The sequence below is a fragment of the Rattus norvegicus genome, chromosome 18 (genome assembly GCF_036323735.1).
Source record: "Rattus norvegicus strain BN/NHsdMcwi chromosome 18, GRCr8, whole genome shotgun sequence".
NCBI classification, from domain to species: Eukaryota; Metazoa; Chordata; class Mammalia; order Rodentia; family Muridae; genus Rattus; species Rattus norvegicus.
This window is the reverse complement of record NC_086036.1, coordinates 76178425-76195370: the sequence shown is the minus strand read 5'-3', so window position 1 is coordinate 76195370 and position 16946 is coordinate 76178425. Positions and strand designations below refer to the sequence as shown.

The 16946-nt window shown below is 47.7% G+C and overlaps 1 protein-coding gene across 3 annotated transcripts in view; it reads left to right on the top strand.

The window, feature by feature from the left end:
* Nucleotides 1-1966: 1966 nt before the first annotated feature.
* Nucleotides 1967-16946, top strand: part of Ctdp1 (CTD phosphatase subunit 1) — a 64162-nt gene continuing 49182 nt past the window's right edge. For 2 of the 3 annotated variants that reach the window (XM_006254943.5, XM_006254944.5), the window contains exons 1-4: nucleotides 1967-5476; nucleotides 14839-14922; nucleotides 15555-15648; nucleotides 16058-16186. In XM_006254943.5, the coding sequence (XP_006255005.1) occupies nucleotides 4992-5476; nucleotides 14839-14922; nucleotides 15555-15648; nucleotides 16058-16186 (792 nt within the window). In that variant the 5' untranslated portion in view covers nucleotides 1967-4991. The remainder of the gene's footprint in view (nucleotides 5477-14838; nucleotides 14923-15554; nucleotides 15649-16057; nucleotides 16187-16946) is intronic. The other variant, NM_001414395.1, reaches the window with a different exon arrangement.

Below are 16946 nucleotides of genomic sequence, written 5' to 3'. Positions count from 1 at the left end.
AGCAAACGTGAAGTGGAGAGAAAGAGGGCGCTAACTTGGAACTGGTGCTGGCTTTTGAAATCTCAAAGCCAATCTCCAGTGGCATACCTCTCTCCACAAGGCTATACCTTCTAATCCTTCTCGAACAGTTCTACCAACTTTAGACTAAGTATTCAAATATGTGAGTTTATGGGGGCCATTTTCATTCAAACTACTCTATTCCACTCCCTGGCCTCCATGGGTTTATGGCCATATCATAATGCAAAATTCATTTAGTCCAACTTCAAAAGTGTCTGTAGTCTTTCCGTCTCAAGACTGTCTAGAAGTCTAGTCTCTTCTGAGACTCAAAGCAATTCTTAGCTGTAACCCCCTGCAAGTCAAGAAGTCAATTGCATCCTTCCAACATTCAAGGCACAGAATATACATTACCATTCCAAAATGGAGGAATTGGGGCATACTGAGAAAATTCTGGACTAAAGAAAGACTGAAACCCCAGCAGGACAAAATCCTGTAACTATGTGTCTCACGTCAAAGCACTCAGATGGCTTTGTCCTTCTAGCTTTGCTGACTGCAACACACTTCTCTTACGCTGGTTCCACTTCCCATGTGCAGCTCTCCTTGGCAGGGATCACACACCTCAGGGTCTACAGCATAATTCAGAAGTCAGTTTCACAGATTCACTCATGGTCTCAGGGTCTCCAACCATGGCCTCCCTTGCCACATGGCCTCAGCAGCTTTCCTTAACTGAGAAGGAAGATTCCACAACCCTTCCTTTCCTTCCTCCTCCATGACTCCAAAGCCAGAACCACCATAATCTCTCCTCTTGAATCTAAGGACAGTGGCTAATCCAACTTATATTGGTTTTCAGTGTAGGTAAGGCTAACTGTGTCTTCAAAATTAACTTTGGGGGGGGGTCCCTTACTTATGTCTAGGCATGCCTAGGCATTCATTTGATTAGAAATCAGCTACATCAAAGCAAAGATCATGCACAGTGAAGAGGTTCCCACAAGTCCAGTCGATCAAAACAGAAAACCACCTACCCCTAGTAACCAACCCCTCCTCCTTTTAGATTCTATAAAAAGAAAGGTTCAAACAGTAGCCCAGTATTCCTGAGCACTCTAGTTCAGGTAGCTCAAGGCTCCCTTGCTGTTCGTCTGCTCTGTTCTTTTGTTTTGCTTCTGAATAAAACTCCTTGCTCTCGTGTGCTGTGTGCTTTTAAATAAGATTCCAGGAACCTGTTAACAACCGGTCAAGGCAGCTCGCTGTGGCATCATTAGTAACTGTAAGCACACTTTCATTTATTATCATCTGGGGTTTCTGAGACGGGTTGTATGTGTCTCTTCGGCCTTGAACTTGTAATCATCCCACATCCCCTGGAGTACTTGGATCACGGGATGTGCCTCCCGGCACATCGAAATAATGAATCCTTTTCTCTCTTCCCTCTGTGGTTCGAGGGGGCAAAGGCAGGACCTTTGAACATCCTCCTAGCTAAGAAGTCTACAGCTCAGTTATATCCCTATCCCATGTGATTTTTGATCATTTTATAATATATACTACCTTGGAGAAAATGCCTACTATGCCTCTTTTTGCACTCAGTTCTGGAGATCAATCCCCTAACCCCACCCCACCCCCCGCCCATTTTAAAATTAGGTTGATTTTTGCTTTGATTTCCTTTGAGTTGTAGAAATCCTTTGCATGTTCTGAATATTGGCCCCTAATTGCAAAGGCTTTCTAATTTTGCTGGCTGCATTTTCATGGCTGTGTCCTCTGATAGCAGACATTTTTAAGGCTTGATGTAATTTCGTCTGTCTTTCCTGCTATTGCCTGTTGATCGGTGTCATGGTTAGAAATCAATGCTAAGCCCGATGTTCCGAAGCTTCTCCTATTTTAGAAATGTTGTAGCTTTACGTCTATCACAACCCAGTCCAAGCTCGAGTTCACTTACCTCGTGAAGATGTGTGCTCATAGCGGGTTTTTTTTTTTTTTTTTTGGTTTTTTTTTTTTTCAGAGCTGGGGACCAAACCCAGGGCCTTGTGCTTCCTAGGCAAGCGCTCTACCACTAAGCTAAATCCCCAACCCCGCTCATAGCGTTTCTTAAAGCCACAGTTGGTGCATGAAACAGCCTGTGGCATACAAACTTGCAGATGAAGGTCTGCGAGTGTAGGAAATCTAGCCTTCCTGAGGGGTTACCCTGGCCCTGGTAGTCGTCTTATCTCTCCTCTCAGCTGCCTCTTAGTTTTGGCCTCACTAACATTGACCAGAGTCTGCTCATCAGAGAACAAAGTTGAGTCTGAAAGGAGCGTATCTCAGCCAGGAAAATGGATGAGGTAATGTTCTGGCTTTTGAAAAACAGTCTAGGTAAAGCAAATCAGGTTGGAATTCAAGAGAGGTGGGGCCTTCTTCCCCTTGGTCATAAAGGTTACTACATCAGATGTGTGATCTGTTACGTCTCAAACACAGTTGCCTATGAGCATAGCAAAGCTAACAATAGCCGCCATGTTCTCCCAGTCTCCCTGAGTCCCTACCTGTTATAAGGTCCTCCTGACTGGCATACCCCACCCTTGACTCTCCAAGCCCAGGTACGGGGCTGGGCTGCCCTTCCTCTGGCTGCTCTTCCCTGTATAGCCCAGCCATTTTGGCTACGTGGGTCCTTTTTTGGCTGCTTGATTGCTGCTCCTGGTTCCCTGGTTCCCTCTTCCCTCCACCCTCTCTTCATATGGCCCAGTTCAGTTAGCTGGTCATGTTGAGTCTGGACCCTTGGCGATGCCTCTGTCCATGCCTTCCCTGTATGTGCAATAAACCTTCTCCATCATACCCAGGAGCAGTCTTGTTCTCCTTTTATTTCCTTCTTTATTTATTATTCATAGCAGTTACATCATTCCCTGTGGACCCCAAAGCCACAGTTTAAAAGAAAGAAACTTTCATGTGGCTTATTTGACAGCAGAATCTGATGTGACTGGGCATGGCATGGTTTCATTTCACCTACATTTTCCTATACTGCTTCATGAAGGCCTTGCATATGCTATATACATACACTTTCTTTTTTTAATTGGACATTTATTTACATTTCAAATGTTATCCCCTTTCCTGGTCTCCCCTCTGCAAACCTCCTATGCCATCCCCCTTACACTGCTTCTGTGAGGGTGCTCTACCACTCACCCACCCACCCACTCCTGCCTCACCACCCTAGTACTCCCCTACACTGGGGCATCAAGCCTTCACAGGACCAAGGGCCTCCCCTCCCATTGATGCCAGACAAGGCCCTTTCAGCTCCTTCAGTCCCTCCCCTAATTCCTCCATTGGATTCCATGATCAGTTGGATAGCTGGCTTTGCACATCCACATTTGCACAACCCTTTCTTAAAATCTGGAAAATTGTAGACTCTGAGACCATCCATTCCTAAGATTCTAGGATAAAGGGTTGTAGCTTATGATGAGCTCTCTAGGCTATGGCCCTACCATATGCAAAACAGCTATCTTTCTTTCCAAGGAGTAACAATTCTTAACAGTTTGCTTAATGCTCATGTTTGGCCTCAAACTCCTACAAACAAAATAACTGCCTGGTAGATTTGGGCATTAGGACAGCAGTCACATCTCTGGATGTCTGGTCACACAACTCAGTTCCTCAGATATTTACTGGTAGACTAATGATAACTCGGAGAGCTCTTTACTACTGCAAACTGCAATCCTTACTTGGTGTCTTTGGGATGGTTAGGGATAAAACACTAAGCCTGAACGCAACTGGGGAGGGAAAGGGTCTATTTTGCTTACACTTCCACATGGCTGCCTGTCTTAGTTAAGGTAACTATTGCTACACGTGTGCATATATAGGGTTAGAGTTGGTGAAACAGAAAGATTGGGGAGGGAAGGGTTTATTTGGCATATATATCCACATTTAATGAAGTCAGGACAGGAACCAGGGCCAGGAGCTGATGCAGAGGCCACGGAGGGTCTTGTTTACTGTCTTGTTTCTCCTGGCTAACTCAGTCGGCCATCTTAGAACTCAGGACCACCAGCCCAGGCGTGGCACCTGAGCCCTCTCCCTAGAAAACCAGGCACCTTGGACGCTATAGGCTACAGTTTAGGCAATTCATTGAAACAACCCGTAACAACAAAGGCCTGTTGGATTTGCAGAAGACGCAGTCACGAGTATACGCATCTTGATACAAACATGTTCACACCTCAGGTCATCCACTCAAGTTTTATGAGAATGCTATTTTAAAGGTTTCAGGAATTGCGAAATCCCCAGTCAGAGTGTCTCTTGGCTCCCATTTGTAGGCTTGATATGTGCATCAAGCAGGATCTGATGAGTAATTAGTGCACAGCAGCCCCAGGAGGAGCGAGCAGGCGAGGTGGACATCCTTAATCCACAGTCTAATGCTAGAAACTCCACTCTGAAAAGCGCCGCAGTTGCAAGCAGCCACTGCGCACACTTCTCTGCTGCGTAGCCGGCTAAAGAAGGATCGAGTCTAGGCCGCGACCTGCGCTGGAACTCGGTCTCGTTAAGTCCAGCATTCGCAGTGCTTGACGGGAGGATGAGCAAGACCCGGACCCAAAGTCTCCAGGCGTACGGACCGCTCTGCGGAGGGAGACCTATAGTTTCTCCATGAAAACCTCGCAGTGCACGACGGGAAAGGTGGGACCGAGTTTCGTGATGCATGCTGGGACTGGTAGTCTCTCTTGACGTCAGGACTACAATGTACTATCCAATACAGCGGTCCGCGCCGAATGCCGGCGTCAGAAGACTCCTGTGGTTGGAACTCGCAGTGTACGACGGGAGTTGCCATAGACACGCACTGTATGCCGGAACTGGTAGTCTTGATGCGTCAGGACTAGCAGTGTGTGACAAAAGTCTTGTGACAGCGGTCCGCGTGACATGGCTGTAGTCTCCATACCACGGACTGGCGCCCCGTAGGTGTGGACCAGCGCCTCTTGGCTCCGCGAGGGCCGAGTGTTTATCCTTATCTTGAGCGCACGCAGTCACGCGGATGCACGTCGCCTGTCCCGCCCTCCATGACGCAGCACGCCCCCCGGAAGTGGGTGCGCAGCGAGCGGCGGGTGAAGCCGGTGTCGGAGCGGGAACAGCAGTGTCGCCGCCGCCCGCGGTGGGCGCCGCGCCCTGAGCGCCCGGTGTTTTCGTTTCTCACCTCTGTTGTGACCGTCCGTGCCGCTCGCTGGGTCACGATGGAAGCGCCGCCCTTGGCCGGCGTTCCCACCGAGTGCACTCCGGCGGTGGCCGGGGCAGAGGTGCGCTGCCCGGGCCCCGCGCCGCTGCGTCTGCTGGAGTGGAAGGTGACGGCGGGCGCGACCGTGCGCATTGGCTCGGTGCTGGCAGTGTACGAAGCCGCAGTCTCCGCGCAGCCCGCAGGGCCAGCCCCGGCTCGCGCGGCCTCTGGGGGCTGCGTGCGCGCCTCGCGGACAGAGCGCAGGCTCAGGTCGGAGCGCGCCGGCGTGGTCCGTGAACTGTGTGCGCAGCCAGGCCAGGTGGTGGCCCCTGGGTGAGTGTACTGAGAAAAGGGACACCCGGGCTCTCAGGATGTCGGGGGTGTGGGGTGGATTTCTGGCTACAGTCACAGACTGGGCGTGAAAGCTACGCTAAGGGGCTGCGGGGTGAGACCATAGAAAGAATTGTCACCATTAGTGATTTTGCCAGCCCTGAGATATTTTGAGTTTGAAAACTTCTCGGTGACCCAAGGTTACTACTCCCTTTGGGATATCTTTTGCCTTCGTCCCTCTTCTGTAATTGGTGGACTCCACCTTTGTAAAGTGAAGGCAACTTGGGTGGCTGTGGCCGCGGGACTACTCAGGCAGGTTCCAGGCTCGTTACAGAAATAGAAGCTGTCGGGCGTGTGTGTTTCTACAAACGCTTATAAAACTTTGTGAAACGCCGTTGTAAAAACCCGGTGGTTCTGCAACATAGCCACCGAGAGGGCAGAACCCAGACTGTATCGGGTGATGTACTTGGTCCTCGAAGTCCTGTGAGGACTCTTTAGTTGTCAAACTTGTGTCCTGTCTCTGTAGGATCTTGGTTTGGTTCGGTTCGATCTGCCACTGTCCAGTTTTATGTTCGAGTTTTGCCAGGGTTGTGTTTTGAACCTAAATTAACACGTGGGCATGTGGGTCACGTGGCTGTGATTGTTTTGATTGCTAAGAACAAAAACTACTGGGAGAAGTGAATGCTCCTGCCTACTGTGGGTTGGGCTGAGAACTTCTCTTTGAAGACTATTCTTTCTGCTCCTTTTCTGATGCCCACTGCTCACTTCTTGGACTGGTCAAGTCTCTTCTTTATTGAGTATTTCCTGTCTAGCATTCTCCACAAGGAAAATTTCTATTTTCCACTGATCTTGTCATAGACCGAGAACCCCGCCTGGCTGTCTTCCTGGTCAACTCCCCCTAGTGCTTCTTGGAGATACTGCCTGGGTTCTTGGTTTGTGGACCCTATCCGTACCCCTGCCCACTGGTTTGCTGGATTGCACAACCACCAGGAAAACTTGCTTCTTTGGGACTGACTCTGAGGGACCTGTCTGTCTGGCTTCCTCTGGAAGTGATTCTTGGGATCCTGGGTGACTCACAGTGGCTACCAGTCCAGTGGTGTCAAGTGAGTTCCTGCTTCTGGGACAGTCACTAGCAGCATCACTTTATTTAAAATGCTTCCCTCCCTTTTCCTGTTATGTGCATTTGTGGACAGCATCTTGTCAGCATTCTGGGGAGGAGTGTAGTGAGTTGACATGTGTGCTTCCTGTACTGTTCCTGTATACCTGAAGGTACGTGGGTGACAGGAAGAAGCAAGTTCCAAGGCCTGGACTTAGCTCCATTTGTATTCCCTGTGTCAGTCCTGATAGTTTCTCTGTAATAAATGTCAAGGGCGTTCATAGGTGTCTGGGCGTGGACCCAGGGCTCATAAGAAGGGTAGTACTTTCTTCCCCAGCCACTGGCTCTTCCGGACACCAATTAGGCCTCCCCCAAAATGCCTGTCATACTTTTGCGGAACAAAGTTTAAAAAGAAATCACTGGATTGAGTCACTTTGTACAAAGATCACCATGCACAGAATTGTCTTCACAAGGCACAGCCTGAAGAGCAGCATCCCACTGAGCAGATCTGTGCAGGGCAGGCAGCGGTCGGTCAACAGAGTTCATCATCCATGGTCCCTACAGGCTTTCTGTAGCACACAGTTACACCTAAGTAGGCCTTTCCCCCACAACTTCGCTATACAGGCCAAGTGTCCTTGATCTTACATTCAAAATCTAAAATATTCCAAGGTCTAAAACTAGGGCATAGATGCTCTTGTGTTTTCTAGTGCTTGGCATGTGAGTCCTGTGCAAACACGCCACACTCCAAATAGTCCTGAAACAGCAGCACTTCTGGTCTCCAGCATTTCGAATGAGGGATTTGAATATTAGGAAGTCTTTCTAAAAGGCATCCGTATGTCTCTATTTGAGAAAACAGAGAGTAGTAGATACCATTGGATCCTGGTGTTGAATTGGACTTGCCATGACTGGTAGACCTTGGTCAGCAAAGACCCGTCTGGCTCATACACACCGCGTACGCTGAGCCAAAGCCTTCCGTTTTTAGATTTCTGTGTCTGGCTTTGGTGCAGCCTCATCCAGCATCTGTTCCATCACAGAACTTCTTCACCCCAGGTGGGGGCAGGAAGGGAGGGTGTCAGGAAGGAGCAACCAAGCCTGATAGCCCTAGAAGTTTGCTTCTTTCTGAGCATGTCTCAGAATCACACTCAAGACTACTTTATAATGAACTCATCTGAGCAGTCCTGGAAGTTTGCTCATGATCTAAGTTCTGTTCGTCTAGCAGCACCACTTCTGTCAGTGCTGGATTGCAGATTCATATTCTTAACATCACATGGGAGAGCCAACATTTACTGACATTTGCATTAAACCTTTGTAGAGTGATTATTGTATGGTGGTTCTTAACCTCCACCCACAACATGCACTTTATATAGACTTATGATTGGTGGATTCAGAACTGTTTTGAGGAGGGTCTTGCCCACCTTCAGCTTGCCTGTGGGCAGAGGAGACATTTGCAGGAGGACACACACACACACACACACACACACACACACACACACACACACGAGCAGTGGATTCTGTGGCTGTATGAGCAGCAGCAGGCCCACCACACTGCTGAGAAGCCCGTGTTAGAGTGGCAGTCTTATACGACTGTCTAAACAATGCTAGCTGAGCTGGTCTGCCAAAACCTAAAGCTTGCTTCTGGGGCCACATGGACCAGAGTCTTCATATGTGTGCCACACTACTTGGTCTTCAGTGATATCTCTTCTGAGGCTGATCAGGCCACTTGTAAATCTTTGGTTTCCCTTCCCTTTGTCATCCTCCTGATCCCTCCCAGTGTTGGCTGCACCATGTTTTGAAGGATGATCTTCCACGCCTGGGTGCTGTGGCACAGCCGAGCCCAGAGTGCACACTTGGTGGCAGACAGCAGACCGCATTGACAGGTTGCTTGATGCTAACTTGTTTTGCTGAGACCATGAAGCTGAGCAGAGTTGGTGGCTTGTGTGCTAACAAAAATGAGACCCTGTGGTTGTAGTTGTCACTGTTGTCTTGGTCATTAGCACCATCCAGTCTTGCCTCATCTGTGTTTGTTCCCAAAAATCTGTGTGAGGTTGAAGCTGGAATAGAGTGCTTTTGAGCTGTGCAAGGCTGTTTCCACTGCACTTCCTCCTCCTGGACGAGAGAAGGAACTCTGTGGGGAGCGGGAGGTGCACACGTGTGGCGAGCTGCGTGGTAGGCTGTGGAGTATAAGGTGTTGCCAGTGCCACCTAGTGTGCTCTTTAAGCCTATCATAAAGCTAGAGCTCAGTAGCAAACCAGGAGAGTGATACTCCTTACCAGTTTATAGGGAGGGTGATATTGTGTGTTGGTGACTTGGCCTTTTTGTAGTGTTCAGTTTACAGTTCCTGAGGTTAAAAACACTGTCATTCACCATCTGTTAGAAACAAACCCTTGAATTGGTTTGTCATATGACCCTGATCATCTGCAGGGATTTCAGTTCCCAGAGCGGGTTGAACGTGTAATTACTGGGAGAGTAGGGTGGAAGGAGGTAATAAGAACCAGTAGAGAAGCTCACCCCACATCAAGGAGACTTCACTTTGCAGTAGAGACCATTACTGAAAGCTGCAACCAATCAAAGTGCAGAGTTGTGGAGCACAGTCCAAATGGACACATTTACAATACATCTCCAGTACTAGGTTCAGGGCCATTGTGGAAGCGGGAGTAGGGTGGGGTAAGAGCAGGAGTTTGCTGCAAGGTTGTGCCTCCAAGTGACGTCAGAGTCTATCTCCTAAGACCTTGACGCCTAAGTTTGAGCGGAGCAAGGACAACAGTAAGCATAGGAGCATGGGTGAGTGTTCTTGTACCCTGAGTAAAGCTTAGCCTTGTATTCAGATGCTGGTTTCTATGCCCTGCATCTGGTTATAGTCCTTACTCTCCTGTCTCAATGTCATATAAACATTGCTCCTCAGTTATCCTGTAATCGGTCAATACAGTAGCTGATCAGCAGTGACTGAACAGAGGAGAGAATAGGACTGGACTTCCTGTCCGCCAGGAGGGGGAGAGGGACAGAGACGGAGGAGGAAGTGAGGATTAGCCACTGGAAGAGAGAACCCAGGAGACACCGTGAGAAAACATCTGGAGCCCAGAGAGCCAGATCAGTACTAAAATGCAGATATCACTGAGAGGTTGCCAGATTAGTTTGGAGGATTAATATAGAGTAATACTGCTCGGTTATTGTGCCCTTAAAGCTTGTTAAATAAATGTAATAGTCCAGATTCAATTATTTGGGCACTAGCTGGGATAGAGGAAAACTGCAACACACTTATAAAATAACACTACTAGATAAGGGAGTCCTTAAAAAAAACTACAGGCAACTTAAGAATGTGGACAGTGGCAGAAATAGTCTTCCACGGGGGAGAGCTCACCATTTGATTATCCAGTACCAAATGGTGAACCCTGGAGACATACATTCGAGTAACATCATACAGATTGACCCGGTTGTACTTACATAATTAGGCAATATATGTATGTGTGTAGCAACAGTTTTTGAGAAGGAAGGGTAACCAGGAAGGTTTGGAAGGGAGAAACAGTATATTATAATCTTAAAAAATTTTAAAGAAGTAATTTTTAAGTATGTAATCTATAAAACAAAAACCATGAGCCAGTAGAGGCAGTGTGTGGAGGACATTCAGCCCCTGTGGCTCACTGGGAGAAGAGCATTTGCTTAGCCAGCTCTGGCAGGAGCACCCTGCTAAAAAGCAGGGCCTAGAGGAGGAAACCCATCTTAGAAAGTCTGTAACAAAGTAACTCAGTGGCTCCTGTGCCTTCCTCCCCTTTCAGTGTTGGAAGGTTAGATGGGGAGGGAGGCTCAGAGTCACAGGCGCCCATCACAGGTGCCACAGAAGCTGTTGTCTACACAGTTTGGCTTTAGGAATTAGATTTCTTTACACTCCGGTGCCCAGAATTTTTGTGATGAATGTTCTTTGGCCAAGCACTCATTGTTGGCATCTATCTGCCCTATCTAAATGATTACTTGGTTAGAAGACGGTCTTTCCTGAAGCTTAAGAGAATTGTAAGAGGCGGAGTCAGGTGATCTATCTTAGATGGCGTTGGGCCATACTGTGCTGTGCTCCTAGTTTGGAAGAACTCAAAGGCCTTTTTGGTTCCTGAGTTCTGTGTGTTGAGGGTTTTTTTTCCCTAAAGATAGATTTAGGAAAATCTATTTATTTTCTTTCTTTCTTTATATTTATTTATTTATTTTTTGTACGTGTGTAGACTTAAGTAGCTTTTAAAAAGCCTCTGAGGAGGGCTTTGACCTGTGTCTGCTTAGGAACAGCATTTAAGTCATAAGAAGGGTATGTGGTTATAAAACGTTTCTTTCCCTTCATGTTTCCTTTATTTCATCTTCAAAGAGATTAAATGAGGGGGCTGCAGAGAGGGTTCAGAGGTCAAGAGCACTGGCTGCTCTGCGGGGTGGCTCACAGCCATCTGTAACTCCAGTGCCAGGGGAGCCAGCACCCTCTCTGGCCTCTGCCAGCAGCAGGAATATGTGGTACACAGACATACATGCAGGCAAAATGCCCAAACACATCCCATAAATCCTTTTTTTAAAAAGATCAAAAGAAATACTCATATTGATGTGGAGGAATGGATAAGTTAATTTCATATGTATTTAAGTCACCCATAAATTGAACAACATATAAGAAGTGAAAATGTGTATTGTCTCAGGAGAAAAACATTTGATATTGGGGAAGAGAAAATAGAACAAATAAATTTCAAAATGTTTAGAAAATAAAGATATACATCTTAAAGTTTAAAAACCAAGATCTTAATCGATTTAACTTTAAAAACTTGACTTATTTTTAATTTTATTAAATATTTTGTTTCATAGTAGTTTTGTAAAAGTCTCAGTTTTCCTGTGGCACATGAAAATGTGAATGATGTGAATTTCACCCACTTATGCACTGTGTGCAAGTGTGTGTGCTTGTGAAGTGGGGATAGGGTCTTGTGCCTGCCATCAGGCTGTAGGTGCACCCCGCAGCTTTGGGGCTTAAGGAGCAGCTCGGCCTTACCCAGCCGCATGCATTTAAGCCTTTGCTGCAGTGCTGAGTTTCTTGGAAGTGCGTGCAGGTGTGCTCTCTGGGCCATCATGGTATGTTTTACCACAGGCCCAGCCCCAAACACCTGCGTCTTCCAGGTTCCAGAAACAGAAAGGGTTGGGGTTCATCAAGTGGACACAGGCAACAAGAGTATGGCAGGAGACGCCATGTGGGATTTGCTTAGCTTTAGCTGACATCGTCCAGACCTCAGCGGCTTGCAGAGAACCAGGGTCTCCTGCTCTACTGAGGAGTCACTTTTTTTCTTAAACTGGTACCTGTGGCATGAGCATTCTTTTTGTCCTATGGTAGGGCTCCAGATATGCCTCAGAGTGGACTTTAGATTAGTGGTCACCTTGCTGGATCATAACTTCGTGCTTTGTGCCTCGAATTTTCCTACTCTCTGAGGTGCCGTCAGCCATGAGTTCAGAGGGGAGGAGGCACTTACTGCCTACGTCTTAGTGTCTAAGTATGGCTTTTTCTCATAAATCCTCAAGACATCAGATGGCAAAGAACAAGAGTTCTTAAAGTCACTTGGAGTTGGGGAGATCAAATTTGAATTTGGAAACTTTTAATATTTTTAATGAATATAATTTGTGTATTACCTCTTTAGAAAAAGGAAAGTCACATGTCAGAACTCCACAGATGAGGTTTAGGGTTGGGTTTTTTGCAGTTCTGGAGATGGAACACAGGCTGGTGTATATGGCAGCCAAGTGCTCTACCAATGAGCTCTGCCCTTTGCCCACTGAGATTTTTAAATCCAGGGCATGCTATGAGGGATGCAAAGATAAGTGTCACCTGTGTATGGTCCCAGGTCATTTTGGTGATGTAAGTGGTCACAGACAGCCATCCATGTAGATGAGCGTATCGACCGGCAGCTGTTCATCAGGGATGGCGTCTCTAGAACTGAGAGCATCGTAAACTAGGTGAGCCCAGTAGTGAACGCTCGGCTGTGCCCTTGGTCTCCTGTCTCTGCCTCGGTTTCCAGTCTCAGCACAGGGACTCTCTGGGTCGGGTGACTGTGCTGCGCCTCTCCTTCACCCTGTGGGATGACTGAGCGACATCTAGAGTGTCTGTAAGCATGGTCACGTGTTCCAGGGCAAAATCTGCTTGTAGAATTGAATCTAGTACAAAAACATAATTTGTTCATACAGGGAGGATGTTGAGTTCATAGTGTCCAAAGTGCAGAGGTCAGACTACTGCATGGCTGTCCTCACTCCCTCTCACAGCCTCGTGGTACTGCTGAGAATTCACCATCTGTGCTGGAGGAATCCTTGCTTCTGGTGCTTCATGTCGTCCTTTAATTCATGGGAGTTTGACTGAGCTTTCCTTTTCATCAAGGCTTTGAGAGCAAGACTGTGTAGCCCACTGCTTGGATCATGGTTGTGCTTTCCTGTTTATGAAGCTGAGGCTACTCTCAGAGGAATTTTTGCCTATGGCAAAACTGATATTAGGCCCACGCTCCAGGGAAGACCCAACTGGGCAGGTAACCCACTGAGACAGTTGGTTTTGTTACTAGCTCTGCCCTTACAGCAGACTTCCTTCATAATCTTACCCATGTCCTTGATGGCAGCTCAGTGCTACCTTGTAAAATGGCACAAGGTTTCTAGACAGGGACAGGAAGTAGAAAGCCCGGCTGAGTCCACACAGGCTGCTGGGCGGGGTACTTAAAGGAGCTTGTGGTATGTCTGACTTAACCTCAGTAAGGTAGGACTTGGGTGACCACCGCTGGTGGGTGGGGAGGAGGTTGCACAGCACATGCTTCCTTGTCAGCCTTGTGGTCGGTGTGGCCACTGGGTGTGTGGAAGATGCTGACTTGCTACTCCAGCAGAGCTTAGCAGCTGTGCTTGTGCAAAATGTCGGTCTGGTCCTGATGTTTGTACAAAAATACAGGAAACCTAGAACAGCCACTTGGAAAAAAGAATAGAATTGAGCTTGTATTAACTGGTTTAGACTTATTTTAGAGCTACAACAATCAAGACCTCATCCATTTTTACTGTTGAGATATGAGATCTCTTCATGCTCGGTGGTATCTTTTTGTTAGGACTGTCATGGGGCCTCCCTGACTAAAAACTCAGAGGTCCTGCTAGGTACCTAGCACTGGCCTTTATGTTTAGTTGTTACCTGTTTTAAGTCAGGTTTTGTATAAGGTGTGAGCCTTTAAATGTCCTTTTGTGTTGCTTTTTCTTGGCTGTGGTATCTCACAGCATTAGTAGACGTCTCTCCTGGCTTTACTGGATTGCAGTGTAGACCCTTGGGTATATGCTCAGGTCAGGTGGGTCCCTCTTTGAAACCTCATGCACAACAACAAGGGAGGAGGCGGGTACAAGCCAGAGCACCCTGAACTCAAGACCCTGTCAGCTGACGCTGGACACAGGCTGTGTGCATGAGTCTTAGGTCTCCGCCTTCTAGTTCTGTGACATACCAGGGAAGTGCACTCTGTTGTGCCTGCAAGGCTGTGCTTTGGTCCAATCTTCTTCCTGCTTCCCTTCTTCTCTTTCCAAGTGCATGAGGGGAACAATGGAAGTCTCCTCTAGCCAGGTCCCTGGGAGAGCGAGTGCTCTGGATTATAGTATGATAGGAGAGGCCTGCTGGGGGCAGGCGACAGCCTCTATTTTATGATCTTGATTGATATATAATAAATCCTTAAGGCATTGAGTTTTGTGGCCATAACAAGAAAAATAGTTTCTGCTGATTTAAAAACTAGAAAGTAGGCATGGTGGCACTCACCTGTGAACCCAGTACTTGAGAGGCTGAGGGCAGAAGGTTCAAGGTCAACGTGGGCTACGTGGTCAAGTATTGTTTTAAAGGGTAAAACAAACAACTAGGGAAATTATGGTAGTTCTGTCAGAAAAACATTGATGAATATAAGCCAGTCTAGACTGGGAAGCATCTGTGGGAGGGGACAGAAGTGTATTGGAGTTACACCACATGTGGGAGGGGACAGAAGTGTATTGGAGTTACACCACATGTGCTTACAGTACTTGTGGGTGAGCTTTGGCTTTGGTGTGTTCTTATCAGAAGTGTGAGAATCTTGTGCACATACTCATGGAGACATGTGTGCAGACACTGCACTTCTTTCATTATCCTATGCAGTGCATGGCTGTCCCGGCCAGAGTGATTTGAGAGTCAGTTAGAGCTAGCCTGAAGGCTCTTTTGGGACTCTGTTCCCGTTTGGGTGCCCTTTCTCATACCATGTGGCCCATGGAGAGATTTTAATGTTTGCTTTTGTTTTTGCAGGGCACTTCTGGTGCGGTTGGAAGGATGTAGCCACCCTGTTGTCATGAAGGGCCTGTGTGCTGAGTGTGGCCAGGACCTGACCCAGTGAGTACCTGGGACGAGGCTGTGTCTTTGGCTCTCAGGTGGTTGAGCCTGTGGACACTGAGGCATGACACAGGGTCCTGTTGCCTTTGCCTGGAAACCTTTGCCTTGGGCAGGACCTTGAGCAGTAACCCTTTGCTTTCAGGCTGTCATTTCCTCACACCCTAGATTATGCTGAGTTTCTTCCCCAGTATCTCTGGAGGACATGGTGCTTTCTGTCTTCACTGTGAAGATGGCAAATCCCCTGCCGCGTTGACAGTGAGCCTGTTTCTAATGCTCTGTGTAGATGATACTGATCTTAAAAGACCTCTGTCCCTTCCTCAGTGTAGGTGGTGGGTAGTTGCTGCTACTTGTAATTGTTCCCACCTTACTGCAGTCGGTTTACATGGAGAATTGACTCTTGTACTGACTACCATATCTGACTGCAGGTGTGACCTAGAGCCCAGTTTCTCATATTTTCTTTCTTTCTTTTTTTTTTTTTTTAAAGAAAGCATTCACGTAGCTGTCTGCACAAGAGAGTTGTGTGCTAAGAGAGCAGCGTTGGTAACCACTTGCTGAAATCATACCCCTCCATTTACAGTTAGACAGATGCGCCTTTCCACACACAGTTAACCAAACACTCTCCACACTTACAGGTTGCAGAGTAAAAACGGAAAGCAGCAGGTACCACTTTCTACAGCGACTGTTTCCATGGTGCACAGTGTGCCGGAGTTGATGGTGAGCTCTGAGGTGAGAAGAATAGCACTCCTGGGCTATGTGGGAACTCTGGCGCATGGGTTAGCAGGCAGTTGTATGGGCAGCCCCCATCTGGAGTACGGCTTTCTAAGATGGGGCTCCACTAGCTGCCATTTTCCTTTCTTCTGCTCCTAAACAGCTGTCTCTCCGTGGATGCTTTGAAGCCCCACAGCTCTTAGTTTTGTATATCAGCCACCTTCTTGGCATTGCCAGTCCGGCAGCAGGGGTGGCCTGAGCTCCGCACGAGCCAGACCTCCCTCAGAGATGCTGTAATAGGCTCCTATTGTGGAAGCAGTGTGTGGCTAGGACTCGTCTGTGCTCTTTTTCCTTAGTAAAGTTGAATTTCATTCTGAATCCAAATATACATACTTTGTCATTTTTCTCTTTTACTTTTTGACTTTAGCAAGCTGAAAAACTAGGAAGAGAAGATCAGCAGCGACTACATCGAAACAGAAAGCTGGTTCTCATGGTAGACTTGGACCAGACCCTGATTCATACGACTGAGCAGCATTGTCCCCAGATGTCCAACAAAGTGAGTGACTCCAGCTTGTCCCTTGGTAGCTCTCACAGCAGTGTTAGACCCCATGACTCCATTCCAAAGTACACGGTCGTGTGGTAAGTGGGTTCCTGTGACCACCTAGGTGTGGGGAACAGGTCAGTCAGCTGCTGTGGGCATGATCGCACATAGCTGTTTGTGCTGGTCCAGGTGGTAGACCTGCTCTCTTACTGTTGGCATTGAGCTTTTGTGTGAGGGTCACACTAGATAGAAGAGTTCAGAGGCCCGTAAAGACAGCAGCCGGGAGCACAAGGAACGCTGCTGGGAACATGGTCCTGGGAAGAGGTGGTGCCTTGTAGATGTCTGGAACAAGAAGATATCTGGGTCTGTGTTAAAGGGAACCTGGGAGTCACCATGAAGGACTTGAAGTCTCCAGGGTGACATAGACGTGGCCAAGTGTAGAGTCCCATGCAAGTTAAGCCTGAATGGGAGACGAACCACACCCTGGGAGTCAGGAGCAGAAAGCGTTCAGTGCCTATTAGAGGATGGTGGCCTAAACCCTGTGGTGACAGAGACCACTAACAAGGAAGACCTGGATGGTGTCACGTTGCCATGTTTTTAAATGCTAGCTGTTGAGCAAATTACCCACAGACTATTTTAGACTTTGGGTACCACTACAGGTCTCATGTGTCCTGCTGTGCCCAGGTCTAGGGACAGGAAGATGCTAGAAGCTGATCACAGCCTAGGGTAGGGTTTACCACAGAGCCAAATGCCTTTGCTTTGAGTGAGCCACTGT